General features: G+C 37.7%; 1 protein-coding gene across 10 annotated transcripts in view; it reads left to right on the forward strand.

Annotated features, from left to right (window-relative positions):
* Positions 1-24,716, forward strand: part of FBXW7 (F-box and WD repeat domain containing 7) — a 274,003-nt gene that overhangs the window by 214,213 nt on the left and 35,074 nt on the right. For 8 of the 10 annotated variants that reach the window (XM_030563528.1, XM_030563524.1, XM_030563521.1 and 5 more), the window contains 2 exons: positions 14,199-14,281; positions 17,954-18,095. In XM_030563528.1, the coding sequence (XP_030419388.1) occupies positions 14,199-14,281; positions 17,954-18,095 (225 nt within the window). Of the gene's footprint in view, positions 1-11,085; positions 11,533-14,198; positions 14,282-17,953; positions 18,096-24,716 lie in introns of those variants that run through there. The other 2 variants (XM_030563529.1, XM_030563530.1) reach the window with 1 other exon arrangement.

Consider the following 24,716-nt stretch of genomic DNA (forward strand, 5'->3'; position numbering starts at 1 on the left):
GAAGGGCAGCCAGGGATTACTCTGACAGAGAGGGACTCCCTGGGTGGTTGATGGCTGTACACAACCCACTTCCCGTACCTGTAGCTTGGATGTAGGGATCCAGGAGGGGAGTGCTAAGAACAGGGCCAGAATGTATTGCACTGTTGTAATCTCAGCTAAAGGACAGTGTGGAATTCTATCTCCTGCAATTTAGAGCAGAGGGTCATGGGGAAGCAAAGGTGGCACAGAGCCTTTGACCCTGGAGAGAGATGTCCTACACTGACCATAGGTCACCTAAGCCTGGGAACTGACTCAGAGTTTGTTCCCTGAGTGGAGGAGGACTTGGTTAGCTTTGCCACTGTTGAATAATAAAGCAAATTTAAAGTTACAAAAGTCACCAATAGAATTTTAATGCTAATTGTATAGTACCTTAGTGAGCGTGTCACAGGGTCTCTCCACTCAGAAAATGTTCCTACAACCAAAACTGGAATGTTCTTTCTATAATGTAATGTTTTAATGTAATCTCTGTCCTTCTGGGGATTATATAGCTCTGTGGGTGATTTGTGTAATTCAATCTAGTCTTTCATTAGAAGTAATAGACAGTCTTAATTACAACATGCCACATAACAAAATGTTAAAGGTTCTAGAAATGTTGCCAACAGGAAAAGGATTGGACAATGTGAATTTTGATTAATTAAGAGAGCTGGCAGTACTGACTGAGAAATAAGATTTTGTTTCCGCTGGAAACTGTGTAATTTTGGTGTAGAAATTTTTCCATTTGTTGTGAATTGTAATAATTAAGTGATTTTTTAAAAGTTGTCTTCTGAGATAGAAAAACTTTGCTGATGTTGAGTACATATGAATTGTGAAATATAGTTATTTACTTAACTATTTTTTTCTCTTCTGAAGGAAGTTTTAAAAGTGTGTTTCAGTGGGTAGTTTGCTTCAGTTGTAATATAATATGCTAATTGTGTGGAGGGAAGATTGATTAACTAGGCCTCAGAATAATGGGTGTTTCTAGAGAATGGAAACTCACAATTGGTTTTGAAGACTATTGCATGTCAGGCAAAGATGAAAATGGGTATTCTACTCATAGACTTTAGGGTCAGAAGGGACCAATGTGATCATCTAGTCTGACCTCCTGCACAAAGCAGGCCACAGAACCCTACCCATCCACTTCTATAACAAACCCCTAACCTATGTCCGAGTTATTGAAGTCTTCAAATTGTGGTTTGAAAACCTGAAGCTGCAGAGAATCCACCAGCAAGTGACCTATGCCCCACGCTGCAGAGGAAGGCGAAAAACCTCCAAGGCCTCTGCCAATCTGCCCCGGAGGAAAATTCCTTCCCGACCCCAAATATGGCGATCAGCTAAACCCTGAGCATGTGGGCAAGACTCACCAGCCAACACTCAGGAAAGAATTCTCTGCAGTAACTTAGATCCCATCCTATCCAACATCCCATCACCGACCACTGGGCATACTGATCTGCTGGTAATCAAAGATCAGTTGCCAAAATTAAGCTATACCATCCCTTCCATAAACTTATCAAGCTTAGTCTTAAAGCCAGATATGTCTTTTGCCCCCACTACTCCCCGTGGAAGGCTGTTCCAGAACTTCACTCTTCTGATGGTTAGAAACCTTCATCTAATTTCAAGTCTAAACTTCCTAGTGTCCCTTTTATACCCATTCGTTCTTGTGTCTACATTGGTACTAAGCTTAAATAATTCCTCTCCCTCCCTAATATTAATCCCTCTGATATATTTATAAAGAACAAGCATATCCCCCCTCAGCCTTCTTTTGGCTAGACTAAACAAGCCAAGCTCTTTGAGTCTCCTTTTATATGACAAGTTTTCCATTCCTCGGATCATCTTAGTAGCCCGTCTGTGAACCTGTTCCAGTTTGAATTCATCCTTCTTAAACATGGGAGACCAGAACTGCACACAGTATTCCAGGTGAGGTCTCACCAGTACTAACACCTCCTTATCTTTGCTGGAAATAGCTCGCCTGATGCATCCTAAAACCGCATTAGCCTTTTTAATGGCCATATCACATTGGCAGCTCATAGTCATCCTGTGATCAACCAATACTCCAAGGTCCTTCTCCTCCTCTGTTGCTTCCAACTGATGTGTCCCCAATGTATATCTAAAATTCTTATTATTAATCCCTAAGTGCATGACCTTGCACTTTTCACTATTAAATTTCATCCTATTACTATTACTCCAGTTTACAAGGTCATCCAGTGTCAGAGGGGAAGCCGTGTTAGTCTGGATCTGTAAAAGCAGCAAAGAATCCTGTGGCACCTTATAGACTAACAGATGTTTTGGAGCATGAGCTTTCGTGGGTGAATACCCACTTCGTCAAATGCATGTAGTGGAAATTTCCAGGGGCAGGTATATATATGCAGGCAAGCTAGAGATAATGAAGTAGTTCAATCAGGGAGGATGAGGCCCTGTTCTAGCAGTTGAGGTGTGAAAACCAAGGGAGGAGAAATTGTTTTTGTAATTGGCAAGCCATTCACAGTCTTTGTTTAATCCTGAGCTGATGGTGTCAAATTTGCAGGTCATCTAGATCTTCCTGTATGATATCCCGGTCCTTCTCCGTGTTAGCAATACCCCCCAGCTTTGTGTCATCCGCAGACTTTATTAGCACATTCCCGCTTTTTGTGCCAACGTCGGTAATAAAAAGGTTAAATAAGATTGGTCCCAAAACCGATCCTTGAGGAACTCCACTAGTAACCTCCTTCCAGCCTGACAGTTCACCCTTCAGAAGGCCCCTTGTAGTTTCCCCTTTAACCAGTTCCTTATCCACCTTTCATTTTTCATATTGATCCCCGTCCTTTCCAATTTGACTAATAATTCCCCATGTGGAACCATGTCAAATGCCTTACTGAAATCGAGGTAAATTAGGTCTACTGCATTTCCTTTGTCTAAATAATCTGTCACCTTCTCAAAGAAGGAGATCAGGTTGGTTTGGCACGATCTACCTTTAGTAAAACCATGTTGTAATTTGTCCCAATTACCATTGACCTCAATGTCCTTAACTACTTTCTCCTTCAAAATTTTTTCCAAGACCTTACATACTACAGATGTCAAACTAACAGGCGTATAGTTACCCGGATCACTTTTTTTCCCTTTCTTAAAGATAGGAACTATGTTAGCAATTCTCCAGTCGTATGGTACAACCCCTGAGTTTAGCAATTCATTTAAAAATTCTCGCTAATGGGATTGCAATTTCATGTGCCAGTTCCTTTAATATTCTTGGATGAAGATTGTCTGGGCCTTCCGATTTTGTCCCATTAAGCTGTTCAAGTTTGGCTTCTACCTCAGATGTGGTAATATCCACCTCCATATCCTCATTCCCATTTGTCATCCTTCCATTATCCCTAAGCTCCTCATTAGCCTTATTAAAGACTGAGGCAAAGTACTTATTTAGATATTGGGCCATGCCTAGGTTATCCTTAACCTCCTTTCCATCCTCAGTGTTTAGCAGTCCCACTTCTTCTTTCTTTGTTTTCTTCTTATTTATATGGCTATAGAACCTTTTACTATTGGTCAGTCCAATCCACTTTCCTAACTAATTTCCTTAATTCTTTAAAGTTAGCCCTCGAGAAGTCAAAAACCCTAGTCCCAGATATACTTTTGTTTATCCTTCCATCTAGTTTGAACTGAATTAGCTCATGATCACTCGAACTAAGGTTGTCCCTTACAGTCATTTCTTCTATGAGGTCCTCACTACTCACCAAAACCAAATCTAAAATGGCATCCCCTCTTGTTGGTTCTTCAACTACTTGGTGAAGAAATCCATCTGCTATCACATCCAGAAAAATCTGAGCCCTATTATTATTGCTAGCACTTGTCTTCCAGTCTATATCTGGGAAGTTAAAGTCTTGCATGATCACACAGTTCCCATTAGCGTTTACTTCATTAAAAACATTAAAGAGGTCTCTATCCATATCCAAATCAGATCCCGGCGGTCTGTAGCACACCCCAAGCACTATCTCAGGGGAGGCTCTAGTAGCTTTCTTTCCCAGTGTGATTTTTGCCCAGACAGACTCTGTCTTGTCCATTCCACCACTTCTTATTTCTTTACAGTTAACCTTCTCATTGATGTACAATGCTACTCCACCACCTTTGCCTTTATTTCTGTCTTTCTTAAACAGCACATAACCTTCAATACCTGTACTCCAGTCATGACTACTGTTCCACCATGTTTCTATTACCCCTATAATATCCAGTTTCACTTCCTGCACCAGTAGCTCTAGTTCCTCCATTTTGTTCCCTAGGCTCCTCGCATTAGTTTAGACATCTTAATTTTTGCCGTTTGGCTTCACTGACATTCTTTACCGTTAGGCACAGACATTCTACCACCAGCATCACCTGTTACTCTGCTATCTACACTACCCTTCCTCCTTATGCCAATTCTTCTGTCCACGACTGTATCCCCTCTTACTTTGTTTACTTCCCTCTCAAGGTTAAATTCCGGCATGGAGATCTCCTGGACATCTCCCAACCATCTCCCCTAAATTCCTAGTTTAAAGCTCTCTCAATCAGTTCAGCGAGCATCCATCCTAGAAGTCTATTTCCCTCCTTACTCAGGTGAAGTCCATCCCGAGAGAACAGACTTCTGTCCGTAAATGCTTCCCAATGGCCATACATCCCAAAGCCCTCCTTATAGCACCACTGCCTGAGCCATTTGTTGATCGCCATAATCTTGTTATACCTTTGTTTCCCTTCTCTAGGAACCGGCAGAATCCCACTGAAGATCACCTGAGCCTCGATTTCCTTAAGCATCTTCTCCAGTCTGGCATAGTCTGCCTTGATACATTCCAGAGAGTATCTAGCCGTATCATTTGTTCCCACATGAAGGACAATCAATGGATTCTTTCCCACTCCCGCCAGGATCCTTTTCAGCCTCAGGTTCACATCCTGTATCTTAGCACCCAGCAGACAGCACACCCTTCTGTTCTCCCGATCAGCTCTAGTTACAGGCCTGTCTATTATTCTCAGTAAGGAGTCTCCAATCATGTAGACCTGCCCTTTCCTGGTGACAGTGTGATTCTATTTGTTCTCTCTCCTACCCCCTCTCAAACCATCCTAGCAGCGGAAGAGTAGGTGTGTTTCGCCATCCCTTGACCTTACCTGTTGCCACCCGGGGGCCACTCAAAGATTCATGGATTTGTAGGATTGAGCAGATACGGGAACTTCGTTGCACAACACCTGGTGCAGTGCCATCACTCACAGTCACTCTGGCTGGCATAACAATCCTTAGGTAGACTATGTTTGTGTGTATGTTTCCTGTCTTCTTCAAAAGGAAGGGACCTAGATTGCCAGATACAGTGATCACCATTAAAACATGTGCATCTGCCAATTCTTAGCTTTCCATATATTTTTCCCATATAATTAGAATAAGTTAGTATTACACCCTGTATTTAGACTAAGTAATATCTGTGAAACTAAGTTTCCATTGTGTGATAACTATTGGCAAATGGTGACTCTTTGAGCTAATGGTCATGATTCAAGTAAAGAAATTAACAGGTAAAGCAAGTTTTGTGGCGGAAGGGGGTGTTTTATCAGAGAATCACTGGCAATCATGAGTATTGGAGGAAAGTAATCATCAGTAATTTACCAGAAGAGAAGAAAATGGAAAGTAAAATAGAAACACAGAACTTCACTTTAACCTCTAAGAAAACTGCTAATGATTACTTAACTTTCTCACCCTGGAGCCCATTTTGTTGAAAAGTACATCCACCTAGGCTATAAGGTCAATCTTGTAATCTTTAGTAAATGGGTAGGGCTTGTCCATGTTGATAAATTTTCTCTGTTGTGGCTGAGAACTTACTACTTCCAGAGTGAGTTAGCAGATTTACAGGGAGACGCAAATCCATGGTTTTAAGTGGCTCCACTGTGCAATTTTTGAATCCACATAGCAATAATATCCTCTGCTTGTTTCTACCCTGACAGTACAGGTGCTAACTTACTTCTCATAGTTGTTTATTCCTTTAAGAGCGATCTTAAATCTTCCATGTACATCCAGCATGTGCCTTTTTTCTTTCTCATGAGATATTTTAGAGTAGGAGGAGTTAAGTCTGCTGAGACATATGCAACTTTGTTCACATCTGACATATGAAGTCAACTCAGGACCACTTTGTTTTCATAAAATACACAGCACTGTGGCTTAATGGATAATCGTATAAATGCCAAGATTTAATGGGCAGAGTTTAAGATGATTAGTAAGGCTAGTTTAGTTGGGAGATAGTTGTGTAAGGACTCAAAGTACTTGTTCATTAAAGCCATAGAGAACTACATAGAAATCATAGCAAGATAAGAATGTGTATGTGTTGGGATAGAAGCTATGCCTTCCTCTATGTTTGGGAAGAGCCTAGTACACTTTGAATCCTATTACAGTCGAAATAATGATACATAAGAAAGCAAAAAAGTTGAAATACCAAATTGATATTTGTGAAGAAGTTGAAGGAGCCTAGATGAAGTCTGTCCTTTTGAGGATATGCACAACTGTCTATACCAGACTAACCTTCGTACTATTTTTGGCTACAAGAACAAAAGGAATTGTTTCCCCTCAATTCAGCTTGGTCTTGGCATTTTTCCACTGAGCGGTGGTGTGCCTCATCAGCTCCCATTGTAGCCAATGGGAATTGCAGGTGACTATCTCATAGGTTCATTCCTCAAAGTACACTGCATGTGTTCTTTCAAATGCTGTGCTGAAAAATTTAATGCCAACCAATCTTGCAGAAGCCAGAATCCACTTCATGCAAGAGTTTTCTTTCCATGCTCCAGAGTTGTTGCCTATGGATCTGGCTGAGAACTTGACCTGGCTCAGAACTAGAAAAGGGAGGCTGGCAGATTTTTTTTAGTGGATTTTATTACCATGTCTTTATATTTTTCCATTAGGTCACTGCATCAGGCTATGACCACTGTAAGAAAAACATACTAAGGAGAAGGAGATGTAGCATAGAGGGAGCTGGAGATTTGAGAGAGTTCTCCTTAGTGAGATATTTTTTTAAAAAAACCAATTACCTCGTTTATTTTTTCCCTCCATCTTGTTAAATATCCCTCTGAAGGGATCACTCTATCTTCCCAATGGTGGTTGCCATTGTCATAGTTCAGGGCCACTACACCTGTATGTCCTTTTAGTGTTTCAGCGAGGGCATCTACTTTCCATTTCCAGCTCCTTTGCTGTTGCCTTTCTAGGTGGAGACCCAAGTATCTCTCCATCTGACAGGAGTATTCCCAGGCTACCCAGTTCTCTGCCTTCAGTATGTATTTTCTAGCAAAAATATTCTGCCAATTTATATCTGCAGAAATGATTTAACACAGAGTTCTTTCTAAGCAAGCCTACTTTATTCTTAAGGTAAAAAGCATTACAGAAAAAACGTTTAAAACCTCAAAAGAACCTACACACATGTTAATAAGTTTACGAGGCATCACCCCACCTTAGGGGTTTTTTTTGTAGTTACAAGTTCATGAGAGTTCATTACATTCTTAGTTAGGCCAAGTCTTTCCAATCCTTCCGTAAGAATTGGGGCCCTCCATAGACAAGAGATCCTGTCCGTTTGCTCGATCAAGGGGAAAGGCCTGGGTCAGCTTAAAATCCAGGCTTTTATCCAAAAGTTGTAAGGGGTTTCTGTGATGTTTTGGGGTTTAGTTTGTTGGTTGTTTTTTTGTCTGTTGATCCTGGAAAATCCACCTTGAATTAATACACATGTATATCTCCCATGGGGGAAGGGTGGCTTCAGAAACGGGTAACAGAGGAAGTTCATTAGCATCCTCTCCTTCCTACTAAAGGTCCATACAATGCTACAAAAACACATACACAATTTCATTTGAATACAATGTACCCTAAAGTTATTAACCCTAATTCAGTAAGTTTTATCTTAATTCCGTACAGTTTATCTTAATTCCATAAGATTTGTTCAGGATATTGTCAGTCTGTCATAACCATATCCAGCTTAGTTTGTCCTCTAGAATATTGAAACAGTTTAGGGTCTGCTTAGACCTTTCCTTTTGCTGGGAAACTGCCATTTTGCGAGGATAGTTTCTTCCTTTACTCCCTTTCAAGTGGTGACAAGCTCTTTTTGGAGAGCCTCAGCTGAATGTATTTTTGCCAGGCTTAGCATTCTCAGATTGTTCAGCCTACAGCTCAGAGATGCTAATTACCTTCTTTAACCTAGGCTTAAAGAAGTCCACTGGGAAAATTCTTTCCTGGGAATACATGGCAAACTTGATTTACTTTGATTTGTAGAATTTCCATTTTGCCACAGACTTCCTGTGACTTTGGGCAAGTCATTTTAATCTCTGCCTCAGTTGCCATCTGTAAAATGAGGATGATGCTTTTCCATTTAATGGGTGTTGAGAATAAATCAGTGAATACTTGGGAGACACCTAGATACTACAGTTTAGGAGCTATATAAATACATACATAGAAGATGGACAATAACAGGGTGCTGTTCTGGCAGTGCATGTCTTTTCTGAGGCAGAACTTCTGTGGTACATGGAGCAGGCATGCAGAGCTTAAGGGATACTTTGCTCCTTGACTGGCATCTCTAAACTTTCTTACCCTCTGTATAGCAGGAGGAGCAACAACACAATTGTTCAGGAGTTTTAGAATCATTCTCATGAGAGGAAGAGGAAGCTGGAAGCTACCTCATCTCTTTCGGCCAGGTGTGTGTGGGGAGGGGGGCGGGCGGGGTGAGAGACTCCTAATTTATCAGATCTCTTCTAACTGATAGGAAAAATGGAAGTTCCAAGCACGCTCAAGGGAAAGTTCTCTCTTAAAAATATCAGTGACATCCCCTTGGGTTATCATCCTACTTCTGGGGAGAAGTAAGATTCTCATCTAGGCGTTGTCCCTGGATTTTGCACTGCACCTCAAAATGTCTGTAATGCACTTTGGCTAACGGACATCTGATGAACTTTTGATTATACAGTTCTCCTTAATGGTTATAGAAACCCACATTTCTCACAAACTGGAAAAAATATATTTTGTACATCCTTCTTGTGCCAATGTTGGTGCACAGGATGGAAACCAGTCTCTTCCATTCTTCTGTCATTTGCTACTGCTTCCTTGAGATTGGCTCTTCTGCCTTCCCTGCTAATGGTTCTTAACATTTTTCTTGGGTACCCTCATTTCTTCACAACAGTTGGTTTTCACTTGACAGTTTCGTGTGGGAATCTGTATGTTGGCATTCAGCGTACATGCCCCAAATACATCCAGAGCTTCCTGGAAAGAGCTGGTTGGTGGTATTTCAGATCTCTTTGTTGGTGCTGAAGTCTTTGCAGTCAATGTTCAGAATCTTTCATAGGCCCTTGTTTTGGAAGGCATCTAGTTTTCAGTCTGTTTTAGTAGATTTCCAACTCTTGCAGCCATGTATTAGCCCTGAGATTGTTTAAATTGAAAATTCTCAGTTTTGTTCTAGTGCTGTATATCTTTGATAGGCAACTCAACATAGTATGGCCATCTTATCGTTAACATCTCATTTCCTCTTAAGTTCTCCTTTGGTTAATATGGTGCTGCCCAGGTTGATGAACTGTTCAACTTTCTTGATATTTTTGCCTTGTAATGTGATGTTACTGGGTTTCAGTAATGTTTGATCTAGCCTAATTAATTTTCAGCATCGTTTGACTTGCTATTTTTGCCAAGTAATCTCTCTGTCCGTCTCTTTTGAAGGGTGTCTCTGGATAGCAAAATATCATCAGCAAAGTTGTTATACCAGTGTTTGTGTTGCTAATACACTTCATCATTATCTACGGCAATGCCAAACAACAACGGAGATAAAATGCAGCCCTGTTTCATGCCAGCATCCACACTGAACCACTCTGTTGTTCTGTGACGGTGAACAACCAGACACTTTCCATCTCTGTACCTGGCCTTGATGATATTGACAATTTTAACTGGGATTCCATAGGATTGAAAAATATTCCATAATGTATGTAAGTGCAAGCTATCAAATGCCATTGGAAAATAAAAATATTTGATGAAGAGAGGGGAGCTTGTCATTCTATACATTTTTGTATGATGGACCTTTAGTGTAAATATCTGATCTACATGGGATGTCTTGGGCCTGAATCCACCCTTTTCTTCTCAAAGGTTTGCATCCTCTGCCTCTCTCATCCTGTGCAGTATCATACTACAGAAGGCTTTCCCTAGAACAGAAAGTAATATAGCTCCTCTCTAGTTGTTACAGTCAGTAAGATCACCCATTATCTTATAATGATTCCATGTTTCCACTGGTCAGGTGAGGTCTCCTCTTCTTCCTAAACTTTTTTGACCAGCTGTATGAATTTTATTAGGATGGTTGTATCAAGTAATTGTAAAACAAAAAACGTTGTTTGGAAAATTGTGTGTGAAATATTCAAAGCTTTCCTTAAGATTTTTTTAAGTGTGTGAGAGAGAAACCATCAAACAGTTTGTGTGTGGACACCAGAAGCAGACATTAGAAGCTTTTTAATGTTTGGGGGGTTGCGTATAACCTTCAACTAATTTTAAAAATAGGGAGATTTTCTGGGAAGAGGATGCACAGAATATTAAAGGTGCACTGGGAGGACTGCCTTCCAAGGAAAACCTGGACATACTCTTGAATTTTACAGATTAGCCACAACAGTAATAAATATTTTAATCTGTATTACATAATTTTCAATTTTAAAAGTTGCAAGTGTTAAATTTGCAAAACCAGTTTATTGTGTATGCAACAGAATATTTCAAATATCTTTTTGGCAAATAATATATTTCTAATTATTTTAAAATTAACTGCACTTTTTAAGTACTAATTTGTGTCCACTGAAAGCACTAATGTAAAAGTCCAGTTAACTGGCTGAGGGCTACACTATAATTGTAATTAGTGGCAATGAGCTTGCTTGCTTCAGCTGGAAAAATCTGAAGCATGCTGCGCTTTCAAATATTAAAAAATGGTTTGATAACATTCCACCAGCTTCCAAGGCTACTTTAAAAAATGCATTTTCTTTTTCAAAGAAAAGATGAAGACAAGTTTAAGGAGGCGAATATTGGTGTGGGGGCTATTTAATTTCCTGTTCAAGTCCTTCCTGTACTCTGTGCTTACAGGCTCCCCGGAGCTGAGCACCATATAATTGATGTGCAGCCTGCATTGCTGAAGGTTGGACTGCACCATTCCGTGAACGAGGGAAGATGTAATCTGATCCTCTGCTGCTAAGGGAGGAATCTGTTAAGTCAAGGCTTTGACAGGGCATAGTCTCCTCCAATAATCTTCCCCCTCTCTCATTATTCCCTCAAGTTCTACTCCAGCAAGCTGCATGTATGTATGTGTCCTGAGAAGCGGTTTGATACTGAGCTTCATTTGCCTTTACAGTGGAGTTGTGTTGCTGGTTCTGCTGCCTAATCTTCCTTTTCTGACGTGCCCGAGCATGTCCACATTAGAATCTGTGACATACCTACCTGAAAAAGGTTTATATTGTCAGAGACTACCAGGCACTCGGACACTCGGGGGCACAGAATCACTGAAGGGGAAAAATACAGAAAACATGGGTTTCTACGGCACTTTAAAAATGATTTTTTACAAAGTAAGTAATCTGTTTTTTCTTGTTTGAGAGTGTGTGTGTGTCTGTGTTAAGGGAGAAAAAAAATCTGTATCATCAGAGATGGCTGCAGTATCTTCTCTTTTTGGTGGGTGGCTGGATGCCTGGCATTCTATTCTACACGGTGAATGAAGGCAAATAATTAAATGGCTAAATGAGATGCAAAAAGCTTTTATTTTAGGAATCTGAATAAGAAGCGAAATGTTGATCTGAGAATTTACTTTCAAATAAACTGCTTGACTTGCAAAATGCAGCTCATCTATACATTAACCTGAAAGCACTTTATGCATAACTGTTCTTTAGTAAATCTTCTTTCTGTACCTTACCATTTCTCTCAGGCTTATTTTATTTTAATTTTGCTGTGAATGTACAAAAAGGTGCAAGTAATGGTGTTGATATTTACATGTAATGCAGTGAGCTATGGAAGACTTTGATACCACTCTGTATTTCTGGTTATGATGCAGAATACAGTTTGATATTTTGACTGCAAGATCAGTTATTTCAGTAAATCAACGCTGTCTAAATGACTCTAGTACTTACATTAACAGAGAATTATTTCACAAGGATGTTTGCTCAGGTATTTCTGATACAAGTTTTCAGTCGCATAAAAATCATCTTGAAGTCTAAAATTTATCACTAGAACAGTCTTCCAGAAACAAAGTTGTATCTTAGTATGGTAAATGCAGTTGTGTCAATGAATTTACTTGACATCCTGTGAAGTGCTGAAAGCACATATATGTCACTAAGCTGATAAGAACAGATGAAAAAGTTTCTTAAAATTGAGAAAACAGGAAATTGGAGATGTCATTAAATATAGGACTGCATGTTGATTTGAATATTTTCTATGCTCTTGTAGAAGAATAAATGAATATAACTGTTTATACTGGTGCTGGTATTATATTACTTAATACCTAACAATTTTTGCTTTTGAAAAAGTAAATCTCTTCTTTTGAGAGAGGGAACTAGAAGATAAATATAAGCATTGGTGTGAGGATATTCTCCCAGGAAAATCAGTTTAATTTTTAACTGAGATTAAAAACTTCCTATAACATTAAAATACTTCCTTAAGATTCCTACTATAAGATTTCTCTAGTATGCTGTTATACTAAAACAAATTAGATTTATGCCTCCAGTGGTTTTGCTGTCTGCTCCTGTACAATGATAAAAGATGGTCTCCATTATTCTCAGTGTTGCTTAGAACAATTTGGGGGGCAGTGAGGGAGGGTAGGGAGGGTTGGTTCTTGTATTTGGGATTTGTTATGTGGTTTTTTTCGTTTTGTTGTTCTGTTTAATTTTTTTTTATGGTGACATGGTTATTGTGTCCCATGTGAGGCATGGGCAAGAAAACAAGGTTTAGCTATAAGGCAAGCTGTTTTTCTTTTTTAATGAGTATGTATAACCTTTGTAGTCCTTTCTCTTAATTACTAATGGAACAAAATACAAAAGCTTTATTGAATGTTTATTAAATGACATGTAAATGTCTGAGTATTTTGAAGGAAAATGTTTCTAATGCAAAGATTTTTTATAGCTGCAGAGAATCCAGTTCATTTTAGGAAGGAAGACTGATACAATAAATGGATGAATCCAATCATAAAGATGAACATTTTAAAAAACAGAGAACCCTTTAGCATTATATATCCAAGATATCAATTTAAAACCATTCATTTTAACAGATTAAATTAGAGAAGCTAAAAACCCTCACAAATATTTAAGGTCCAAATTGATACACAGGTCATTTATACATTCTGCAGCCAATAGCTGTTGTTGCTCTACTGATGGCTAAAATGTTTTCCCTACAATAAAAACATATCTTTTTTTGGCATAAAATGACTTCTTAGTTGAGTCAAAAAATCTGTGGTTGAAGATTACCAGCATATGCAGCAAGTAATCCTTATTTGTTTGGCTGGAGGAACATGCCTTTCACTGGTTTCCATCTCTTTGGTACTTTTTGCAGACTTGCTTCTCCTTTTAACGGCTGCCCTGCTCTTTATTTGTATTTTGATCATATCTAATTGTGGGTGACATCCTAGACTAGATTTTATTCTTTTTCATTCTACCCCTTTTGTAAAAATTTCAATGGCCTCTTGAAGTCATTTCGTTTAAGTCAGTGTTGTTTCATAAACGTTTGAAATATTAAATTAAAAATGTTAAGATGAGTCATTTTAAAATATTTGAAATTTTTTTGTCTTAATGCCTAAAATATACATTTGGTCTACAATGCACAGACACTATCCAAAATGTAACCCACTTCTCATTTTCAGACTTTACAGTTATAATAGCTATGAAAGTGAAATAATAGGGAAGGAATTCTTTCCAGAGACTTCACAAAGATCAGTTTTTTAAATAAACCTTTAGATAGTTACATCCAAATATAAAGTAAGACAGTAGTTTTAAGTATCTGTAGTCCCCAAAGTAGCAATGTTATAACACTTTAATCATAAAATAGATACTTATTCATTAAAACTATTTCACATTTTGTTACTTCTAGTTGTAAACTAGAACATTATTTTAAATTATTTTATTAATGGAGGTTTCTTATGAAAATTCAGAATTAAAAGGAAAAATGTGTTCATTTTAGGTATTACAGACATGATTTATGCTGGTCGTACAACTAAATCTTTGGGGTTTTTTTTCCCCTCCCCACCTTGCAGATGAAGAGAAAGTTGGACCATGGCTCCGAGGTCCGTTCTTTCTCTCTGGGAAAGAAACCCTGCAAAGTCTCAGAATACACGAGGTAATTAAATGTAATAACAGATGACCTGGTCATGCTTCTTATGTGTACATCCTGTCTTTCCAGCTGCTCAACCTGAATCATAGCTCATCTTAAATGTTAACACTACAGAAAAGAACTGATGGTATTATCCCTATTAGCATGTAGTTCAGGTGGTTAAAATTATGGAAACTGAAGTTGGGTTTTAATAGAGTAGCCAAAGTTGTATTTCTTCTTTTGAGGTTTGCTTTCAATTTCCAATATAGTGCCCATCTCCAAAGAGCTTTCTACAAGGCAGAAGCATCCCTCAAAATGAAGTGTGAAATCAATACAGTTTTAAAAGGGACTTAATAGTAAGAACTTGTAAAAAGAAAGGCTTTTACAAAATATGATCAAATGTATCAATTAACTAACGCAAGTGAAATACTTGAGTGGAAAATTATGTAGACAGAACTGAACATACGATCCTAAGCAAATTACAGAAAAATGCTTGCTACCTACACTATGGTATTATTGAGTCCCCGTTCTTCTCCCTTACTCATGTTGATTAGTATGTTAGTGCACAAGTCGTTTCATTTATTTCAATGAGACTCCTTGCAGAGTAAGATAATAATCAACATGAGTAGGGGAGCAAAATCGGGCAACTTCTGAATTAGCAAGTATATTTTATTTGCTAAAGATAAGATCTTAAATGTTCTATATGCATACATTACAGTATGCTCAGTGCTTACTGTAGTTGCCATAACAACTAGATTGTTCACTGATGTCCTGCTGCATGCCATCATTTTGGAATTTGCATCATTGTAAAACTTTTCCTGCTACTTTCCACTTAAAATTGGCTTAGGAAGTCAGTTCTTGAAGAGGTCGCTGTGGATGTATCTTAAAAGTGCAAATTACGTTTTATACATCTCTTTTAAGAGGGTTATTGCACAAATGAAAAGTTCAGAAAATGTGGGAAAGTATGTTTTGTGTTTGGTCTTTGATTTTGTAAATGGCAACATTAAAGAACAGACCTTATCTTGTTAGTGAGCAAATACAACCATTCTGACTTCCAGATCTCTCTAGTTGGTATATTATTTTTTCAATTGTTCTAGTTTTCTGAGCTCATTCTGCCAAAAACCTGCCTCTTTCTGTAACAGTTCCTCACATGACACAGTCCTTGGTGTCCACATAAAAAGACAACTCAATAAAGTATACTGTTTGTCAAAATATATGTACTTGTTTTCAGAGGAATTGTTACTTGTCCAGCTTCCTAGAACATGTGACCATGGTTTAATAGAATGAAAACAAACATTCAGAAAGTTCTAAACACAAAAAGAATAAAGTATAAACAAAGATCATGTTTAATGTGATTGCAAAGGGAAAAGATTCTGCTTTTAGTTTCTGTTGTGGATTATTGCAGTTCTGACCAAAAAGTCCAATGTAGCAGTGAAAGACATTTAAATTAAGGTATAACATCCTCTATATTAAAATAAAAAGCCACCACGCATTTTATTTACTTAAAATATGTATTTTAATGCCTCTAGCCTAAAGATAGCATTTATGTTTCATGTTGTTTATAACAAGAGTCTAATTTTCTAACCCATTTTATCACCAACATTGAAAAGCTAGCCTCTGTAGAGACTTACCTTCTAGAAAAGTTGACCATATTCAGTCCTGTTGATGATAGTTGAGAAGATGTGAAAATAGTGTCTCTCAGAAACAGAGAGCCTTTGCTTGTTCACCCACACCAAGGGTAGAATTCAGCTCCTGTGCACAGGACCACTACAAGTCAGATGCACCAGTTAAATCCCACATAAGCTTCATTCACAGAGTCTTATTTTTGAACTGAAGTGTTGGATTGGCTTTTTGCTGGCCCTCTGCACAGGGGTGAACAGAATTAGAAAAGTCATTGATTTTAAAAGTATTATGGATTAACTTAAAAGTCTGCCTTTTCTAAGTCTTCTTTCCATTGGAATTCAGAAGGTTGAGTTTATACACAGGAAAAAAAACCGTTTTCATAAATAATATAGGACAATCTTATGACTTGATATTTTGAGTCGTTCGATCATATTATATTTAATATTGTTTAGGTAAAATGATTTAATTCTTGCATCTCAATGTTCCTGTGTGTTTTCCTTGTTGTTAGAAGGAAAGACTCACAGGTCTGATGAACCTGAGGTTTGTTTGCACCCATAAAAAAAACCATTGGGTTATTTGCATTAGCAGAATGTCCTTAAAAGATGACAGTGTTCTGTGAAACAAAGTGCTTTATATTAGCTTTTGTTTACATTAGAACTTACTGAAATATCAAGTAAAGAAATAAACCTGTTCTTATCAGTCTTTAAACTTCATCAGTTCATGCAAATTTCTGGTACATGCTGGGGAAAAAATAAAACAATAAAATAAATGTTAGTTATAAATAAATCTGTATTGCATCAGTTTACAGCAATGCTCTGTCCAGTGAAATTGTGAAGAGCAAATCAGCTAAAGGACTAGATTTACTGCAAAATATTAAATACATTAAAGCAAAATATTTACGAATCTCCAGTGTATTTGAATTCTGCATCTTCTGCAATAGTTTGTACAGATAACTATGTTTTAAATAGGTGATCCAAGATACGTAAGTAGGGACTATATCAGTGAGATACATCATGTAAAATCCTGTGGCACCTTATAGACTAACAGACGTTTTGGAGCATGAGCTTTCGTGGGTGAATACCCACTTCTTCAGATGCAGGATGGGGATGTATTCACCCATGAAAGCTCATGCTCCAAAACGTCTGTTAGTCTATAAGGTGCCACAGGATTCTTTGCTGCTTTTACAGATCCAGACTAACACGGCTACCCCTCTGATACTTGACATCATGTAAAATGCTTCATTTACAAGATAAGGTGAGAGAAAATTGGAAGCTGGGCAACATTACTGGGGTAGACTTCTCTAAGCGTTTAGACCACTCACGTGGGATGGAGTTCAGGAAAAAAGAAAAAAAAAAGACACTTCAGGCAGAAACATATATTCCTGTGTCTGATCTTTTAAATATGTGAGTGAGAAAATGGTGTGTAGATGGGGCAAAACTACTGCCTCCTAGCTCCCCCTCCCCCCAAAATTGTGAGGTTGGTGTTAATCCATCAATGTGCAAACTTTTAAAATACAGTAAAATATACTGAAGTTAAACTATTCTGTTATCATTATACAGATATTAATAACTTCTTGCTAACAAAACGTATCAGGGACTTAGGTAATGGATTATTTCATTGTTTGGCAATGAGGCAGCAACATGTTTTACCATTACAGTTGAGACCTGTGACCTCCTGCTTTCCACATCACCAGGGACCAGGCACACAGGAAACATGACACACTTCGTCTTCCTTGAGTGAAAAGGATATATTTTTACTGCATCTATTACATAAGCACTCCATTCTGGCCAGTTGATGGAGTGGTATTCATTTGGCCTTCAGTGGATGCTACTCATTTTTTTCCTGGCAGGAAGATGAACACTAGAATGATAGAAACAGCTGTATTGATGAGAGTGAGGTTACTGGCTCCTTGAATGACAAAGTTCAAACTGTTGTTGCCTGGGTAATTTCACATAAAAATCAAAACATTATATTAATTCTCATTTGTAACTGCTGTACTAAAGCATTTTAAATATATAAACATTTTATTTTTCATAATGCAATAATTTCTGTGACTTTCACTTACTTGTATCATAGCACTACTGGGCTTGTGCCATGTTCAGCTACACCTACTACTTTTGGAGACCTGAGAGCAGCCAATGGCCAAGGACAACAACGGCGCCGGATTACATCTGTCCAGCCACCTACAGGACTTCAAGAATGGCTGAAAATGTTTCAGGTAACCAGCAACTAGAGCGTCAGACTAAATAACATCTGGAATGGTTCACATTCATGATTTAAGAAAAAACAGCCAGCTTAATGTACCCCCAAAGTGTCTGTCATTGATTCTATGTAGTCTTGACAAAATAAATGAGCACCAACTTTAAAGGAAATACAATTTTCCATTCCAGTTAGTTATTGTACAGATTCACAAAAATTTTGCTTCCTTGGGTTTGCTACCAAAATAAACTTTACTGTTAAGCACTTTGAAATTTTCTGCAAAATCTATCCAGCATGTTACCACTGCTGCTATTGTGGTCTCAATTTAACAAGACGTTCATTTTGAGGCTTGTAAGCTTTAGTGCATGGTTAGTCTCTGTGTGATTATGATGCTAAATTTATCAGAAATCTAATAATTTAAGTGGAATAGAGGGAACTCTAGTTTATAATACTTTTAAAACTTAGTTATTTGACAAAATATATTTCTGATGAAAAGGAAACTCAATGTTCATTCTTACCATTCTGTGTTTTAATCACCTTCTTGGCTTGTGCATATTTGTATAGTTGAAAAGAAGAAAAAAGAGAACTTTTTTCTCTCTTCCAATAGTCTGGTCAACAATATCTACACGAAAAGCAACACTGACAAAGAGTCTGTAAAATAAAACGGTAATTAGTGAATACAAAATAGTAATAGACTGTCTAGGAAGGAGTATGGCAGAAAGAGATCTAGGGGTCATAGTGGACCACAAGCTTAATATGAGTCAACAGTGTGATACTGTTGCAAAAAAAGCAAACATGATTCTGGGATGCATTAACAGGTGTGTTGTAAACAAGACACGAGAAGTCATTCTTCCGCTTTACTGTGCGCTGGTTAGGCCTCAACTGGAGTATTGTGTCCAGTTCTGGGCACCGCATTTCAAGAAAGATGTGGAGAAATTGGAGAGGGTCCAGAGAAGAGCAACAAGAATGATTAAAGGTCTTGAGAACATGACCTATGAAGGAAGGCTGAAGGAATTGGGTTTGTTTAGTTTGGAAAAGAAAAGACTGAGAGGGGACATGATAGCAGTTTTCAGGTATCTAAAAGGGTGTCATCAGGAGGAGGGAGAAAACTTGTTCACCTTAGCCTCCAATGATAGAACAAGAAGCAATGGGCTTAAACTGCAGCAAGGGAGATTTAGGTTGGACATTAGGAAAAAGTTCCTAACTGTCAGGGTAGTTAAACACTGGAACAGATTGCCTAGGGAAGTTGTGGAATCTCCATCTCTGGAGATATTTAAGAGTAGGTTAGATAAATGTCTATTAGGGATGGTCTAGAAAGTATTTGGTCCTGCCATGAGGGCAGGGGACTGGACTCGATGACCTCTCGAGATCCCTTCCAGTCCTAGAGTCTATGAGTCTATAATTAATGCAGGGGCGGCCAGCCTGAGCCTGAGAAGGAGCCAGAATTTACCAATGTATATTGCCAAAGAGCCACAGTAACATGTCAGCAGCCCCCCATCAGCTTTCCCTTCCCCCCACTCCCAGTGCCTCCTGCCCACTGGCAGCTGTTTTGTGGCATGCAGGAGGCAGGGAGGGGGAAGAACGAGAACATGGCAGGCTCAGGGGAAGGAGTGGAGTGGGGGACTTGAGCAATGAGCACGCCCTGGCACATTGGAAAGTTAGCACCTGTAGCTGCAGCTCCGGAGCCAGTGCCTATACAAGAAGCCGCATATTAACTTTTGAAGAGCCACTGGTTGGCCACCCCGAATTAATGCAACGGAAGTAGAATATCTCCTGCATTGATGTCTATGTGTGTGTTTAAAAATATGAAAAAACTACCCACTGATTAACAATAAAGCACTATGTTTTTGTTTCTGAACATTACTTCTGTAACAGTTTAAAAAGAAGAGCTGGACCAATGAAAATAAAAAAATTGCTTCGGTTATTATCAGCAATCACTTGTACAGGTTCAGTGTAAACTTTCTGATACACAGTTTTAGACGGAAACCATTTTTTATAACTTGCTCGATGTGCATTATTTGATGATAATTTCATTATGTAACTAATCTCAGATGCGAATTCTTGCCCTTAAAAAAAGTAAAAACTTCTCCCTTCATAAATTATGTAATCTATTCATACAAAACTCATACTTTGAAGTGGAGAAGACTAAATGATTTGCAGCAATAAGTATTCAAATTTAGTTGTTAAAGGTATGCTTTTGTGATTTTTTTTCCAAGAAAGATGTTTTTTATCCACAAGAATAAGATTTTAATGGTGCACATGCTTCTTTCTATACACAGCAGATACTTCAACACAGCTCCTGAATATTAATCAGTTGAAAGACTTTCTGTTATCAAAAGTTAGTTTGTTTCGCAACAGGGGTATTTTATTGGTAATTTTAAATACTTGGTTTACTTTTTCACATAGTCTATAACGACATACAAAAAACAGCAGGGGGGATTTGATTTAAATCGTGATTTAAGTCACTAGTCAGGAAGACTCAATTTAATCATGGATTTCTACATAAAAGTGCAGAGTGGTTGTTATAACCGTAATACATATTCTTCACAATTCAGAGAGAGATGTAGGTTTCATTTTTTAGAAGGTATGCACTATACATTTTTTAAGTTATTTATTTTGAAAACTTTTCAGATTAGTTTTACAGCTATATCAGAAAATGAATGATTGTTTGGTTATTTCATTTACCAAACGTAAGTGAAGCAGATATTCGTGAAGTCATTGAGAGGTAAAGTATCTCCAATTCAACAGGTTAATCATTAATATTTGGAGGATTTTCTTGCCATGCTGTATTTGGAGGAGAACATCACTAGACAGACATTTAAATTGTTTTATTTAACTAAAATAACGTTATGTATTCTGAATTTTTCCTTCACCAGCAAACATAATATTTTAGCAAAAAAAGCATATTAATTTTTGAATTTAGTTAAACATTTAAGTTTCTTAAAATCAGGTTTGCTTTTGTTAAAATTGTTTTTAACTAAAATAGTTAAATGAAATATTTAAAAAAAAAATTTAAATAGACTGTGTCAGCCAGGTCAACATAGGAAACTTAAAATACTGGCTTCTGCAGTTAGCTTAGTCGTCTTCACTTTCATTTTCCTGTTTGTTCATAATCTGGAAAAGAAAAGCAAGGTTTCCTGCTTTTTCAGGTCCCAAGTGATTTCTCAGTTTGGAATGAATTAGTCCAAAGGAAGAAAATATTCTTTCTACACTGGCAGAAGAAGCTACTGCTGTTAAAAGTGAGATTATCACTTCAACAGTCTCTGAATCCTAGTGCTTAAGTGACTTCCACCAGTTCACTGGTGTGACTTTCTTTAAAACATCATCAGCAAACATATATTTCTTGAATGGTTCACCCTTAGCTCTGGAGTTTATTATAGTTGGCATTACGGAGGGATGATTGCTGGATGTCTGTGTCACAGCCAACTCCTCTTCTTCAGCAGTTAAGGTTAGATGCTGGTACCGAGTATTGAGAATATTGTCAAGAAAATGAGCTGGAGATAATGCTTGTCCCATTCATTTTTTGTTTTTAATGCTTGTATTTTAACTCTGTCATTGCATATGTCTCTTTTTAAGATCTCACTCAGTTCCTTCCAAATTTCAACAGCATCAGCAATAAAACAGCTATTTCCCTGCATTTTGTTCAAGGCTACAGAAATAGGTTTCGAATACTCAGTATGTGTTCAACATTTCTCTTAAGCCCAGTGTTGAGAACTTTGGCTATAACAGTGTCATTTATTTTTTCACGATTTTGTTCACAATTCGTCATCAGATTAGGCTAGTTCTTAATAAAGTGCTCAGAACAATCCACTGCTGAGTTCCATTGCATGTTTTATGAGAGAGTTAGCTTGGTTCCTCCTACTTTTTTCAGAGCAGCTGCTGCAAAGTGGTTGTTACGGAAGTATTTTGCAATTTCAACATTAGCCTTTATTTCTGGAACACTGAAGTCTTTGGCTAGAAGGTGCATCAAATGAGCACTGCAGCTGTATGTTATTAGCTTGAGACTCTTTACTCTTCTAAATAATTTCTTCTCATCTTGGATACATTTGCAGCATTGTCTGTGACCAAGCTGCATACTAGACATTTTAATTTTTTTTCACAGTTTGTTATAGGTTTTACTGCTGCTACTTGTGAATATTCTGCTATGTGTGCATTTCCTGATATATCAATTGTTTTCTGTAAGGAAGATATTCCCTTCTTCTGTTGTCACACAAGCACGTACAACAGGATCATTGTGGACATTGCTCCACCCATCAAGACTCAGGTTAACAATTTTACCCTCTAGACCTTTTTCACACTGCTCAATTTCTCTTTCATACACTTTATCCAGCAATTTGCCTGCTACATCTGCTCTGTTGGGTGGACTGTATCCTGGTATTAATGACTGACGCATGTTAATGAAGTGTGGGTTCTCAATCATACAGAAAGGATAGTTTGTTGCATAAACAAACCGGGCAATTTTTTCATCAATTACCTCTTTTTGTAATCATCAATTACCTCTTTTTGTAATCTACCTATGGTTGTTTCTGGATGATGGAGACTTTTTTTTTCTTTTTGCTACAGGTGATATACTGTGGCTATGTGACATACATGATGTGATTGAAACACTATCATTGGCAGATAACTCTGAAACGATAGAAAATGATAGTGATCTTGAAGGTGGATAGTCTTCAGAATCCTTTATGTTGAGGATGGGTTCTCCTAAACAAAATAAGTCAATGCAGTTATTTAATTATTGTTACCATACTGCTCATTTAGTATTACTCATTGCATTCACTGACACTCAGTACTACTTTAAAGGTGAAATTGTAAAAGGAAGATCTGCCTATTTCAGCTATTTATTTTTTATCACAACTGCATCTAAAATCATAGTACCATAGAGTAACAACTATATTTTTTGCTCAAACATGAGAATTCAAGAATAGTCCAGAAGGAAGACAGGCACCACTTAAGACAGAAGTATGAAATAAAAAAGTTTACTATCCTGAAGATTCTGCATGTTCAGACATGTTCCATTCATCATCTTCAACACAGCTTCCTTCTGAGAAAGAACACTTCTCATGATGATGTTTCATTTAGGCAACCAGGCCTTCCCTTTCTTTGTTGCACTGTTTACATTTTGCACGCATGCCTGTCTTACCCACAGGTAGAGGAGCTTCATTTAAAATATTGCCAAACTGGGCCTCTTTTACAGCCTGCTGCCATTACAGGTTTTCCTTTTTAGTGAGAGAATGGTATGGTAGATCTCAAATCAATGAAGGCTACACTCAGAAAGACCTCAAGACTTCTGGAATATGCTGCTCAAACAGTAAAACAAACAAAAAACAAACAAAAAAGTAGGAGGAACAAAGTTTAACTTTGTTTCTACTGCCTGTCCCTCCCTTCTCACATTTATCTCCAGACTTCTTCTCCTTGTCCAGATGTATTCCGCCCCCAACAATCTTCTATTCATTGAACTTTTTGAAACTTTGCACTTTTACAGAAAGGTAAAGGATTGGCTCTGTGTACATAAATCTTTGTTTGTTTGTTTATTTATTTATAAACAATTTTGCTGTTAACAAGCATGTTATCTTTAGAGAGACAAACCCACAGTTTGAGAACTGCAAAACTAAACATCTCTGATGTTCTAGACGGAGCACTGAGTCCCACTGGGTAGATAGAAAGATTACCTAAATAATCTATACAGAAGCCCCTGGATCCCCGTAAGATTGGGTCCCTAATCCATGAACTATTAGAATTGATGTACAAAACTTTTCTTAAACATTACATGAATATATTGTCTCATACTATAGAATTAGAATGTATAATCCCTGGAAAAACAGAGTTATGTGAAGTGGGAGGCTGAATATTTTCTGAGTGCATAGGAAGAGATGGGACAGGAAGAGGCTGTTAGTCAATGGGAATTTTGCTGGTCAGGACTGCAAAATGAGGTCCCTTTATGGTTGCAGATTGTTATGAATGACACTTGTTAGATACATATATTAGCCTACAGAAAAACTGTTTCAGTAACAAATAAATCTACTCTTAATAAAAATGTAACTAGACATTTAAACTAATGTTTTAGGTCATGATTTCAAAAAGAGCCTAAAGTTATATTTCTAAATCATGATTTAGGCTCCTAAATAAGTGACCTGATTTTCAAAAGTGCTGATCATGCAGAAGTTCCCACTGATTACTTCAGTTGGAGCAATAGGTGTTCAGCACTTGTGAAAATCAAGCCAGTTATTTTGGAGCCTAACTTTTGAAACTCTTGGCTTTCAGGTTTAAAGTCACATCTCCCTGACTCCTCTAAGGGCACTTACCTTTATTACCTTTATTTCTCTATAGGAAAATAAAAACTTGCACAAAGTATAGTTAAAAATTACTTAAGATGGTGCAGTTTCTGAGCATGCACTGACAGTGTCACTCTTACAATCTGATATTTTGTTTCTGTATGGCAATCAAAATGGGAGCGCTTTCTCCCTTATTAGTATAGCATGGCTGTTAAGTCCGTTAAGTAGTACTATCCTATTTCTTTATAAATCCATCTATACTGACAGTGTCTTTGCAATCAATTTTAAAATTGAATTCACAGACCAAAAATAAAACAAAACCATCATAGTTAAATTAGAGGTACAGTTGTAAATGTTTTAGTTGTGGG

Source organism: Gopherus evgoodei, chromosome 5, assembly GCF_007399415.2.
Source record: "Gopherus evgoodei ecotype Sinaloan lineage chromosome 5, rGopEvg1_v1.p, whole genome shotgun sequence".
Classification (NCBI taxonomy): Eukaryota; Metazoa; Chordata; order Testudines; family Testudinidae; genus Gopherus; species Gopherus evgoodei.